At 38.3% G+C, this 14,593-nt stretch overlaps 1 protein-coding gene across 1 annotated transcript in view; it reads right to left on the reverse strand.

Moving 5' to 3' along the window:
* The window catches only part of LOC110443736, a 64,826-nt gene that overhangs the window by 35,089 nt on the left and 15,144 nt on the right, over positions 1-14,593 (reverse strand). The window contains exons 18-35 of the mRNA XM_021488118.1: positions 14,281-14,564; positions 13,954-14,071; positions 12,907-13,052; positions 11,842-11,956; positions 11,385-11,578; positions 10,733-10,847; positions 9,763-9,962; positions 9,139-9,253; positions 8,695-8,927; positions 8,395-8,509; positions 7,637-7,926; positions 6,849-6,963; positions 6,198-6,550; positions 4,864-4,981; positions 3,570-3,721; positions 2,274-2,388; positions 1,571-1,815; positions 386-500 (exon numbers count right to left, since the gene is read on the reverse strand). Of these exons, the coding sequence (XP_021343793.1) occupies positions 386-500; positions 1,571-1,815; positions 2,274-2,388; positions 3,570-3,721; positions 4,864-4,981; positions 6,198-6,550; positions 6,849-6,963; positions 7,637-7,926; positions 8,395-8,509; positions 8,695-8,927; positions 9,139-9,253; positions 9,763-9,962; positions 10,733-10,847; positions 11,385-11,578; positions 11,842-11,956; positions 12,907-13,052; positions 13,954-14,071; positions 14,281-14,564 (3,138 nt within the window). The remainder of the gene's footprint in view (positions 1-385; positions 501-1,570; positions 1,816-2,273; positions 2,389-3,569; positions 3,722-4,863; positions 4,982-6,197; positions 6,551-6,848; positions 6,964-7,636; positions 7,927-8,394; positions 8,510-8,694; positions 8,928-9,138; positions 9,254-9,762; positions 9,963-10,732; positions 10,848-11,384; positions 11,579-11,841; positions 11,957-12,906; positions 13,053-13,953; positions 14,072-14,280; positions 14,565-14,593) is intronic.

Here is a 14,593-nt window from a genome sequence, read left to right on the forward strand (position 1 = left end):
TGGTTCTATAAATAAACCCGAAAATATAGTCATGGTTACGTTATCACGAAACAGGTGTAGCTGTACCCAAATCAGGACACCCCTACCAGTTTTGGCTTATATTTGGAGATGAAAAAAAGTATTAAAAACATTAGAACAGTAAATAAATTTCATATAATATTTTATTGGTATATTAGCATCTTTAAATCAATATTTTCAATTTAAAAATACTTATTTGGGTATTGTCCTGATTTGGGTACTGTCCCAATTTGGGTACTGTGATGGTAGCCCATGTTGAGAAAAAATATTATTGTTTTAAATAGGGAATTTTCTAATAGATCCATTTTAACATATGAATGATATTAAAAAAAAATCAAAAACTGCTAAATTAAGGTTTGCTACCTACCTCTGGACACATCTGTATCGGCCAGTGTGTTCATCAATACATTCACAGTTCAAGTCACATCCATCCTGCCATGTCTGACCAGTGTTGTATACAATTCCCTTGTACTGGCACTTGTCTGAAAAAATAGTCAATTCTCCTCAAAACACCAGCGAAAATCATCAAGTACATTGGCCAAATGATAGAAACATTATCAGATTATGATAGTCCGTGTTGATTTACATCCAATATTTCATTTCAATTAATGTGCAGAATCTCGGACACAAATGTCATTCATTCATTGACCATGGTAATTCTCTTTCAGACTATGGTGTGTAAGAAGTTTATAAAAGCACATTATGATTGTCACAATTAAATAACTTCATTTGACAGCAAAATCAGCTTCAGTTCTGATGTCAATTCTGGTGTGAGAGACACAAGGTCTATTTTAATACAACAATTCCACAGAAGTGGATGTGACACCAACACCAGCTTGGAAAGATTGAGGCCAATCACAATAATGTAAATGTTCTAAGAATATTGGTTACAAAGGTGACAACTGACAGTACTAGTTCTGATCTTACTGGTTACATATGTGACAACTGACAGTACTAGTTCTGATCTTACTGATTACACACGTGACAACTGACAGTACTAGTTCTGATCTTACTGATTACATACGTGACAACTGACAGTACTAGTTCTGATCTTACTGATTACACACGTGACAACTGACAGTACTAGTTCTGAGCTTACTGATTACATACGTGACAACTGACAGTACTAGTTCTGATCTTACTGATTACATACGTGACAACTGACAGTACTAGTTCTGATCTTACTGGTTACATACATGACAACTGACAGTACCAGTTCTGATCTTACTGGTTACATACATGACAACTGACAGTACTTGTTCTGATCTTACTGGTTACATACATGACAACTGACAGTACTAGTTCTGATCTTACTGATTACATACATGACAACTGACAGTACTAGTTCTGATCTTACTGGTTACATACATGACAACTGACAGTACCAGTTCTGAGCTTACTGATGACATAGGTGACAACTGACAGTACTTGTTCTGATCTTACTGATGACATAGGTGACAACTGACAGTACTTGTTCTGATCTTACTGGTTACATACATGACAATTGACAGTACCAGTTCTGGCCTTACTGACCACTTAGCTAACAACTCACACTGGTCCTTGGGCTTGCCGATACCGGTGATGATTGGGGGTGGGTTGGTGTAGATATCAGGGTTGATGGGCGTTGGTTTGGGAGTGGGAACTGGACCAGTCACACCAGGTGGCAGGGTTGGTGCAACGAAGGGCAAGGTAGGCTGGACCATCAGGTCAGGGTTACACTTGGGGCGACGACAGCAGGGGTCATTAGGACTAGTCTCCATTACACATCCGGGTCGTAGGGCACCATATTGGGGGCACCTGTAATGGAAGGCAAAATACAGTTAATACAATCTACACCAAGGGTGCTGAATTCAAAATGTAATAAAAAACAAAGACATAGATATACCCCAAACTCCACCCTCTTGAAGTGATCAGGCATATTTGACAACAACTATAAAGAAGTTCTATCAACTTATAGTAATCACTCGGTGCAGGGGTCTTAATGTGGGAGGACTTGAAGAAAACCCACATGGTGACATTTGATCTCTTAGCCTTGACAGATAACAATCAAATTCTAGGCAGGTGTAGAAATCAATATTTTAATACATGTACTACAGTGTAATTATAAGCATGAGCTGAAACTGTCTCAATATATTGTACACAATCTTTTTATTACAAAAGACATGGGCACTATATCAATAATAGTATCCAGCTCTTTACTTAGTGGGGAGTGGGTATGGGAAGCAGGAGGGGTATAAAATTGAAATAAGACTTACCTGTCAGAACATCTGTAGAACCCAGTTTTGCCGTCCTCACATATACAGTTGAGGTCACAGCCATCAGCCCAGGTCTGGCCTGGCTTGTACATGACACCATTGTACATACAGTTCTCTGTAATCAGAGGGAAACATTACACACAGTTCTCTTTAATCAGCGGGGAACATTACACACAGTTCTCTGTAATCAGCGGGGAACATTACACACAGTTCTCTGTAATCAGAGGGGAACATTACACACAGTTCTCTGTAATCAGCAGGGAACATTACACACAGTTCTCTGTAATCAGTGGGGAACATTACACATAGTTCTCTGTAATCAGTGGGGAACATTACACAGTTCTCTGTAATCAGCGGGGAACATTACACACAGTTCTCTGTAACCAGTGGGGAACATTACACATAGTTCTCCGTAATCAGTGGGGAACATTACACACAGTTCGCTGTAATCAGGGGGGAACATTACACAGTTCTCTGTAATCAGCTGGGAACATTACACACAGTTCTCGGTAATCAGAGGGGAACGTTACACACAGTCCTCTGTAATCAGCAGGGAACAGTACACACTGTTCTCTGTAATCAGCAGGGAACATTCCACACAGTTCTCTGTAATCAGTGGCGAACATTACACACAGTTCTCTGCAATCAGAGGGGAACATTACACACAGTTTTCTGTAATCAGCAGGGAACATTCCACACAGTTCTCTGTAATCAGTGGGGAACATTACACATAGTTCTCCGTAATCAGTGGGGAACATTACACACAGTTCTCTGTAGTCAGTGGGGAACATTACACACAGTTCTCTGTAGTCAGTGGGGAACATTACACACAGTTCGCTGTAATCAGGGGGGAACATTACACACAGTTAGCTTTAATCAGAGGGGAACATTACACACAGTTCTCTGTAATCAGAGGGGAACATTACACACAGTTCTCTGTAATCATAGGGGAACATTACACACAGTTGTCTGTAATCAGCGAGGAACATTACACACAGTTATCTGTAATCAGCAGGGAACATTACACACAGTTCTCCTCAATCAGAGGGAAATTTTACACAGTTTCCTTTAATCAGAGGGTAACATTAAACACAGTTCTCTGTAATCTGAAGGGAACATTACACACATCTGTAATCAGACAGAACATATACTTGCTGTTTCTCTGTAATCATTAGGAACATCAAACACAGTTCTCAGGGTTCTTGGAGACGAACAAACTACCATTAAACATCATCCAATTATTTTCCGTGGTGATGAATTGATTACAAGACAATTAAACTCTTTAAATGAACATACTTGGCTTGTTGGTTACGACTTGGCCTGGGGGAGGTGTGATGGTGATGACAGGAGGCTGATCTGTTGGGGCACAGTATGGCTTCATACAACAGGGGTTGTACATGTCTCGTACCAGCTGACAGCCTGGCTTTAGGTTAGTATACTTGGTACACCTAATGACAAAACCAACCTTCTTAAGTATCTACTTCAGGTATGCACGTCATTTCCAATGGTTTCTTCACTTATAATTGTTTGATGATGAGGCTAAATTAACAGCTAGTGAATTAAAGGTTTGAAAATAAGTTGTGTTGCATAGATGCTAATGGTTTTGTCATATGATGGAAACGGTAACCATAGAAAAAAATGACCTTGTTCTTGCAAAACTGGCTGGTCTACCATTTGGTTAACATATTGTATCATGATCAGAGAGCAATCACTCAGACAAATAAAACATATTTTCCTCTGTTGTTTAAAACGTAATCATAAAGATTGAATTTCATCTTTTTAATATTGATGATAGTATGCAACACATTTTCAAGTATCATGGGAATGTGGAACTGTGTTGAACCATCATCAACATAAACAAGAGTACTGCAGGGTGGAACAATATACGCCCGTCAAATGCCATATAGTGTTATATACTTTCTTACATTGAAATAAGATCTGCATCATTCTAAGAGTGGTTAGCTGACATGCTATAAAAAATTTAGAAGAAAATCTTCGGACAAAAAAACAAATACTGAAATGAACAAAGGACAATAACTATTTTGCAAAAATCGTCGAATCAAAATTCTTTTCAAGGAAACACTACAACCTATCATGATTATAATGTATACTAAGTTTCAAAGAGATCGGTTGAAAAATGTAGGAGGAGATTGCCAAACAAAAATCAAATACTGAAATAAACAAAGGGCAATAACTTTTTACAAAAATTGTTGAATCAAAATTCCCTTCAAGGAAACACTACAACCTACCATGATTTTTTAACCTACAAAGTTTCAAAAGAAATCAGTCAAAAAATGTAGGAGGAGATCTCCAGACAAAAAATCAAATATTGAAATGAACAACAACTTTTGGAAAAATTGTCAAATCAAAATTCTTTTAAGGGAGACACAACTTCTTATCATGATCATAATATATACCAAGTAACAAAGAGATCGGTCGAAAAATGTAGGAGGAGATTGCCGGACAAACAAAAGTTTACGCCGGACGGACAACCCCATACCATAATACTTCCGTCAAATTTGACGCGCGTATAAAAATAAAGATATATTTTAATACTAATATTTACCCACATTTGCAAACATGGACTTACTTCTCATTACACTTGTAGAGACCAGTTTTGCCATCTTCACAGATGCAGTCATAGCTGCAGCCGTCCTGCCATCTTTGACCAGTTGCGTACTGTTTTCCCTTGTAAACACACAAATTCTCTGCAATGCAAGAGACAAAATCAATTTGGTAGTTTGTACAGAACAAAGTTATCTCCCTTCCATCACAAATAACATGCATACAATAGTATGCACATGCTTTTGTTGAATGGTATGTCAGCATGTCATTAATTAAAGTGTGTCAGATGGATGTGGTTTATACCTTCTACAGATGGTACTGTATACATGGTGTAAATGATGTGATCTACCATTGTAGATATACGTGTGGTGGTGAGGTGGATAGTTAAGGTGGTTGTGATGTACATTTGTAGATATAGGTGTGGTTGGTATAGTTGTTAGCTGGTGTGGTGGAGAGGTGGATAGTTTGGGTGGTTGTGATATACATTTGTAGATATAGGTGTTAGCTGGTGTGGTGGTGAGGTGGATAGTTTGGGTGGTTGTGATGTACATTTGTAGATGTAGGAGTGGTTGGTATAGTTGTTAGCTGGTGTGGTGGTGAGGTGGATAGTTTGGGTGGTTGTGATGTACATTTGTAGATATAGGTGTGGTGGGTATAGTTGTTAGCTGGTGTGGTGGTGAGGTGGATAGTTTGGGTGGTTGTGATGTACATTTGTAGATGTAGGAGTGGTTGGTATAGTTGTTAGCTGGTGTGGTGGTGAGGTGGATAGTTTGGGTGGTTGTGATGTACATTTGTAGATATAGGTGTGGTGGGTATAGTTGTTAGCTGGTGTGGTGGTGAGGTGGATAGTTTGGGTGGTTGTGATGTACATTTGTAGATGTAGGTGTGGTGGGTATAGTTGTTAGCTGGTGTGGTGGTCAGGTGGATAGTTTGGGTGGTTGTGATGTACATTTGTAGATGTAGGTGTGGTCGGTATAGTTGTTAGCTGGTGTGGTGGTCAGGTGGATAGTTTGGGTGGTTGTGTTTAGGTGAGAGTGGTTGTTGGATAAGATGATTGAGACCTAATTTTGAAAACAGAAGTGGGTGTGGTTTTAAGGTGGGTGTGATTTTGAAAGTTGATATGGTAATAAGATTGTTAAATGGTTGTGTTTAGGTGAGAGTGATTGTTTGGTAGGTGATTGAGACTTAACTTTCTAAACAGGAATGAGTGCAGTTGGTAGATATGTGTTTTAAGGTGTGCATGGTTGTAAGGTTGGGCAACCTTTGCAAAAAGGATTGGGTGTGATCTTTAGGTGGATGAGAATGTCATATGAGTGTGGTTAAGTGGATGGGGTTGTAAAAGGTGCATTTTTGACCTACCTCTGTAGATAGGAGCCGGTGTGGTGGCTATAAGTGGTGGCTGTGGTGTCGGGATGAGAGGGTTAAACGTTGGGTTCACTGGTGGATTTGTTGGCCGGGTTTGGCCAGGGATTGGTACGTATGTACCCTGTGGTGAATTAGTCCCAGTGTTTGGTGGGTTAGTATAACTGACTGGTGGGTTGGTGGGGCGAGTTGGTCTGGGCGTGACAACACCGCCGACCACCTGAGCAGGTGACTCTGTCTGGAATAGCTGGTTCGGACTGGTGGGACAACTGGGCTTCTTACAGCACAAAGGATCGCTTGGGTCAGGTACCATGGTACAGGCTGCAGCTGGCCGAGGATACTGAGGACACCTAGGGAACACAACAGTTTGACATATTTTTATTGTTGTTCTGCATGGTTACATCCATTCAGGATTCACATGTAAAGGTCACATAAAATCGCAACTCAACATAATATTAAAGGTATCATTTTTTTATTTTCAGAAATTTTGTTAAATGAAGTAGAACAGTTATCATTTAATTCAGTAGAAGGATAAACATGAAAAAGGTCCCTAGCAAAAAAGGACACAATTGTAGATATAAGGGTGTTTTATCACATTTGGCATAATTCAATACAGTCAAATTTCCCATAACATAGAAAGTTAGTTACCTGTTGTTACACCTGTAAACACCTGAGGTGCCATCCTCACAGATACAGGTAAAGTCACAGCCGTCATACCACTGTTGTCCCTGGGTGTAGCTCTTACCCTTGTACACACACACATCTAAAACAGCATATGATTAAATACAGCCAACGTACATTTAATATCATCATAATAATAATTTAGCACAAAGTATTGTTGTAAGCCACTTACAGGTTACAGAAATTTTGTTTCTGAGGCCTAAAAATAGAAGATCTCTAAGCTAAGGAATTTGTTGTCATTCTGCTAGAGACTTTGTTAGGACTATAGCATAATTTAAAGCCCCACCAACACTCCTGCCTAAAAACTTCTGTCTCCAATCTTTTGAGAAAAAGAAACCTTAGTTCAAAAGACGGACCAGGGATTATATATTAGCAAGACAAATGTGCATATGTGCAACAAAGCCAGGAGTAATCTTAGCTGGTCACTGTTCAACAATTAGTACACTGACGAGCGAGTAAGGGTTCCACCATGTGCCTGACCATAATATCCCCCTCCCCCCCCACAAACACCCAACATGGTCAATTTTTAGTAACAGTGACTTTGACCTTGACCTTAAAACTTTTTTAACCCCTATTGCACATCTTCATATCACAGTGTATTACCATGTAATTCCCAACCCATGCCTTTGATAGCTTGACGATAAGTCTTAAGAAAACATTTGTCTTTAATGTTAATTGACTTCAACATTTCAGATTCCTGTATATGAAGTGGTAAATAGTGAAATGTTTCCCGATACACTGAGATATTAACTTACTTTTCGGGAGTGGAGCTGGGGTAGCGACAGGTATGAAAGGTCCTTGAGGTGATTGCGATGGTATCGGGCCTTGGGTAGGATTAGGACCTGGTGTTGGGGAACCTAGGGGTCCTGTTCCAGTGAATCCTCCAGTGTGTGGTGTAGGATTTGGCGAGTTCCCTGGGATGGGTGAGTTTCCTGGGGTAGGGGCAGGAGTAGGGTTGTTATAACACTCTGTTGTTTTACAGCAAGGGTTGGTTGGATCCTTGACCATACGACAGTTGCTAGGCAGATCACCATATCGTGGACACCTGTTTGAACATAATTATTAGAGGTGCTTTTACAACAGAATACAAAAACAAGGCCAACATTTTTAAAGAAATTTCTAATGCTGAGAAATTCTTAAACTAAATTTTTGTGCTCTGAAAGCCAAATTCCTTTTTCCAATGGCAAAGAGTTCACATTTTTAACATTTTATGGAGTAACTGAAGAGATTTGAAACGAAATGCCATTGTTGCGTGTTTCTGGTGTTTTTTTACTGTGTCACATATTTCATGGAGTTGCAGTATAATTTTTGAAAAGTCCAAGGAAATGAGTACAGTATACACTTTACCTATGACCTGCTCTGATGTGTTTTAGTGAGTATGAAAACCTTCACTATATTCATAAATGATCTTATGATCAGATATTCTCATTCATGTAACAAGATTAAATTATTTGAGAGCATCAATAAGGACCAAACTAGTACGCAAGACAGGTAAAGGGAGGTAATAACTTACTTGCTGTTGCACTTGTAGGACCCTGTGGAGGCATTGGTACATACACAGGTGTAATCACAGCCATCGTCCCAGGTCTGGCCCTGTGTGTACGTGTTTTCCTTGTAGTAACAGTAACCTACAACATATACCTTACGTTAGGAATACATGTAACTATGTAAACTAATATTTACAAGGAGTTGTCTATGTCTTAAGTAATTATCATTAAACAACCATATGGTCTCGTCAGAGTAATATTTTTCTAGTCATGCACCAGTTATAGACAATTTGTGCAAAGCTCCTAACCATTATCAAGACACATACCAAGAGGATACTTTGGTGTAGGAAGTGGTTGTCCTGGAACTGGCTTGGGTGTTGGTAAGTGAACTTGTCCAGTGAAGCTATGGGTTTGGATAGTTGGAACAGGTGTGGGGCCTGGAGGGTTGGTTTGTCCCGGGCCAGGAGTGGGTTGAGGGCAGACAGGCACCAGACAACAGCCATCCTCAGGGTCGGAAATCAGTGTACAGCCAGGCTTTACTTGGTCAAATTTGGCACACCTGTAGGTATGAAATGAATGCTATTAATAATATTTATCACAATACAAAAATTCAGATTTTTTTTTATTTTTTTTTACAAAATGCGGCAGAACTGACAAGAACCCTTTCTCGATTCACTCGGTTACATCCTATAAAACGGTTAGACAGCAAATAACATCATCAATTATCAAATTACACAAGTACACATTATCATTACTCTCGACTAACTGACCTCTCCAGACAGGTGTAGATACCACGGCTGGAGTCGTCACAGCGACACTTGTAGTTACAGCCATCCTCCCACGTCTGTCCCTGGATGTAGTTAGCACCCTTGTATACACAGTATTCTGAAAGTTTAATGCTGATACTGTACAAGCAGCCTGTACACTAATGAAATGGAATATTTACCTGATATGTGGCTTGAGGACCTATCTTACTAAAAACTTGTTAGAAGTAAAGGGGGAGAGAGGAGAGGGTTATTAAGTTTCTTCTTATGACTTGGAGAAGGTAGTGGTGAATTCAAATTCTTCGTACAATTTCTGGAAGGTAGTGGTGAAGGGAGGAGAAGATTCAGGGATCTTATTACGACATATCAGAGAAAGTGACAAAGTGGGCTGTTGGTTATTTAGGATTTACTTACGACTTATTTGAGGAAGTGACGAAGTGGGCTGTTGGTTATTCAGGATTTAATTACGACTTATTGGAGGAAGTGACAAAGTGGGCTGTTGGTTATTCAGGATTTACTTATGACTTATTGGAGGAAGTGACAAAGTGGGCTGTTGGTTATTTAGGATTTACTTACGACTTATTGGAGGAAATGACAAAGTGAGAAGTGTAATATTAAGGATCTACTTACGACTTGCTGGAGATAGTGTTCCAGGGAGAAGTGGGTTGGGAGCAGGTGTTGGTGAGGGGGAAGCACTGGGGTTGACTGGGTGCTGTCCATCAACGCCTCCTGTAGAACCGGGTACATTACACACAGGCTTCTTGCAGCATGGATTAGCGAAGTCATTGACCAGTCGACAGTAAGAAGGAAGACCAGTGAATCTCGGACACCTATAAAGATTTTTGCAGGAACACTTTTTCACTGTTTTATGCTGACATTATATAAACTCTCAATTTTCAGAAACGACAAATAGTTGAACTGGATAACTTTTTCATGGAAATATACTGTCTGCAATAATGGTGAAAATTAGAGCCCGCAAATTTGAAAGAATGAAGCTTAATTGTATTATATCTACCAGTTTCAAGGGCAGGTACTAACAGCAGGAATGTTATGGCTTCTGTTAAAATTATGAGAAGTCTTGAATATATTTTATTTATTATCTGTTTTTGACTGTTCCAGAATCAATCCTATGGGAAAAGTTAAAGGTACTATTTCAGCGGCCATACCACCTATCAAATATCAAAACTTATTGAATACAAGGTAATGATATGTCGACCTGAATTATAACCCAACACGCATTATATATAAATACAAGTGCCTTAAACTTCCCATCATGACTATTTCACTTATTATGGGAAAAGGAAATTGTAAAGGTTTTACCAAATAGAATAATAAAATAACAAAAAACAGGTTTTAGAGGAAATGATCATTAAAAGGAACATTGAACAACATTTAAAAAGGATTTAATAAGATAAAATAGGATATTAGTGGACGCAGGCATTGCTGCCTCCATATCCAAATCAATATAATTTTAAATACAATGTGGTAAACATAAAATAAGCCTATATATAGGATGCTGTGTAATCGTACTTCAACTCAAGATTATCTTAATGTACTTTCATTTCAACAAAACTGTTTATTTGTAGGAGAACATTTTCACCTGTCTGTACATTGGTAGACTCCAGTCTCGGAGTCCTTACATTCACAAGTCAAATCACATCCATCCTCCCAGATCTGACCTTTAGCGTACTGGGTTCCCTTGTAGATACAGTAGCCTGCAGAGAGACAAAATATCTGTAAAACCTGTCTTCAACAAACAGTACATTGGTATGGTCTGTATTCAACACTACAGCAAGATCTGTATTCAACAATTTTTGCTTAAATCAGGATATTCTGTATTCAATAATGCAATGATATGGTTCGTATTCATCAATACAGCAAGATCTGTATTCAACAATTATTGATTAAATCAGGATATTCTGTATTCAATAATGCAATGATATGGTTCGTTGTCAACAATACAGCAAGATCTGTATTCAATAATTCTTGATTACATGCACTCAGTGGCTGTATTGCCTGTAGTCAACTGTTATACATAGTCTGTATTGAACATTGATGTTTAAGCCGAGATTTTCAACTTGTATCTACGATAAAACTCATATCAACAAATTGCCAAAAGTTTATAAGATAATTCCATGCCAAATATGACTTATTGATGAGTTTGATTTCTTATTTAGCACGTTGGTATTAAACATGAACGTATAATTCTGGCATAAACCACCATAACAATCGAATCAAGCGATTGTCTATACCTGGGACTTTGCCTTCTCCTGTGACCTTGCCGTAGTAGGATGCTGGTGGGATGGGGTTGGGAATGACCTGGCCATTGCCAGTGATGTTGTTTATGTTGCCAGGGGGATTACATTTGGGCATCCTACAGCAGGTTGGGTCACGGGGGTCTGATATCAGTGTGCAGCCAGCAGGAGGGTCAAGATAATCGGGGCACCTGCAGTGAAAGTGAAAGTTAAAGAAATGTACCTACAGTGACAACAAATTGAATTAGTTAATCACAAAAAGAAACAAATCCAACATTTTGCATTTTGCTTTAAGTCGAGTTACCCATATTTAAAAAAAAAATCCATATTATGGTTAAAAAACAAAAACAAAAAAACGAAAATGTTATTTTCAGTGTTGTTTTCATGGCTATGTATTGTGACTTTTGACTATTGCCAGTGTTTACCTGAGCTACGATGCTAGAGAAACACTGACCTGCTAGTACAGCGATAGATGCCATTGACAGCATCCTCACAGGTACACTTGTAACTACAGCCATCATACCAGGTTTGTCCTTGCTGATACGTCTCCCCTTCATAGTTACACACGTCTAAAACACACACAATAACACAAATCTGCACACTGGAAATCTCAATTAGCAACTTATTTTTGAGCATCTGAATTAAATTGGCAAAGCAATCTACTTTCCTAATGATTGAACCTGAAAATATGTATATATCTTGGTAAAAGCAAGCACTGCTGTAAGTTCCTTGTTCAGTAGATTGTGCTATTTCAGATATTGTAACAAAATGTGCAGATTTCAGAGGTTAAAACAAATCATAAAAAATACCAAATGAACCTTAATATTGTATACCAGGAATTTTTGCTGCAGGTAAATTTTTTGCCTTATTTTGCACTCTGTTATGAATGAGGGGCGAAATCATCATTACAGCGAACATTAGTAAACACTGTTTTATATACATAGTAATCAAATGTGATGGGCAAAATTAATACTGGGCTTCCATGGATTTCACAAGGAAAGAGCAAAAGTTTGACTGGGCAAAAAAGTCATGGCATACAGTACTATGATGCAGCCATTTGTCAGGCCATGCAACACAACATTCCACTTTTTGTACTGTTACTGACGTATTGCATTATTTCTCCGAACTCCTTATGGATGGAACACATTGGTTGTTATGCACTGATCAGATCATCAAATTACTCAAATTTTTTTTATGTGATTTTATGAATATGCTTACATGACATTATTCTGTCTTCAATATCAGTTTGTCTGCTATTGTTGTTCAGTTTCAGAAACCAAATTGGACATTACCCTGATAAATATGAGTTAAGAATTCTTTTAACATGTTAATAAAGAATAAAAGTAAGTAATAAACCATACCATTAACTTTAACCAACTTATAATTAACAGATAGCACTTACTTATTGCATATAAGAACATGCAGTCATACGCACAGTAAAAATGGTCCAATCTAAGTGATCAAATTAAGACCTAAGTATACAATAGGCGATGGCACCGACTGTGTGTAAAGAACTTACTCGATTTGGTGAGTGGTGTGGTCCTCAGGCCAGTGAATTCTACTCCATGAGGGACAGCGTAGCACCGAGGCACAACACAGCAGGGGTTCATGGGGTCTTGGATAAATTGACAGTAGGGGTTGGGCACATATTCATATTTGTAGCACCTGAAAATAGCACCATAGTTTATCAACAAGAGAAATTTGACCATTTTTTTTTCAAAATAATTACTTATATATATTTTTTTTTTGTAACCCCTAAACAAACCAATAATATTTTTTCCTGGAGCCCATTGTACATAATTATGTTTATCATTTAGTTTAAATCCAACCATTACTATCTTATAGCATCACTTAAAAGTGCCACCCTGCTTTCGCCTATATAAAATTATATCTTGAATAATTTTGCAACATTAAGAGATTTTGAATTATCTGCTTTGACTAGATAAAGGATGTCATTATCACTGAAGAATATATCATAATCACTTAAGAATATACCAGTCAGTGAAGAATATGCCAGTCACTGAAGAATATACCAGAGTCACTGAAGAAATATCATAGTCACTAAAGAATATACCAGTCAGTGAAGAATATACCAGTCAGTGAAGAATATGCCATAATCACTAAAGAATAGACCAGTCAGTGAAGAATATGCCAGTCAATGAAAAATATACCATAGTCACTAAAGAATATAAGTCAGTGAAGAATATATACCAGTCAGTGAAGAATATGCCACAGTCACTGAAGAATATGCCATAATCACTAAAGAATATATACCAGTCAGTGAAGAATATGCCAGTCACTGAAGAATATGCCATAATCACTAAAGAATATATACCAGTCAATGAAGAATATGCCACAGTAACTAAAGAATATACCATAGTCACTAAAGTATAGACTAGTCAGTGAAGAATATAACACAGCCACTGAAGAATATACCACAATCACTAAATAATATACCAGTCACAGAAAAAACTGTTTTGCATTTTAATTACTTGGCACAACCTAAACACATTTTATGAGTTTACCGTAAAATTATGATAAAAAAATAAAAAATAAAATGGCTTACTTCTCTACACAGGTGTAGTGGCCGGTGAGACCATTATCACAGATACAGTTGTACTCACATCCCTCCTCCCAAGATTCTCCAGGGGAATAATGTTGACCAGATTTAGACACGCAATAACCTGGGGAGGCAAGTTGTCAGGTAAACATCAGGAAATATTATACCAACATAGACAGGTAACATAGATGGGATTCAAACTAATTATAATTAATACCCAAAATACCTTCTCCAGAAAAAATGAATATATTTCTGAAAATAAATTTCATCAGAAACTGTTTGTAAAGCCCTCAAAGATAAAATAAGACAGGCATTATTGAGATTTAAGCTGACCTTGTTTTGATATTCCTGCGGGAACTGTTGGTGGTGGTGGTACAAATCCTGTCTGACTAAGAATAACATATCCAGAGTATGGTAGCTGGAATGAGTTGCTGCCAGACCCTGGGACAGGGGGCTGCACTTGGCCGATGGCAGTGATACCAGGCTGGAAAACTGGTATCGGGTTTGGCATTTGGCCGGTGACTGGGTCTGGGTTACACTTGGGGCGTGTACAACATGGGTCGTTAGGATCGGTTACCTGGACACATGAGGCTGGCATGTTCTGGTACACTGGGCACCTGTCAAGGGTCAAATATTCAAGTCATTA

This window comes from Mizuhopecten yessoensis, unplaced genomic scaffold (assembly GCF_002113885.1).
Source record: "Mizuhopecten yessoensis strain PY_sf001 unplaced genomic scaffold, ASM211388v2 scaffold716359, whole genome shotgun sequence".
Classification (NCBI taxonomy): Eukaryota; Metazoa; Mollusca; class Bivalvia; order Pectinida; family Pectinidae; genus Mizuhopecten; species Mizuhopecten yessoensis.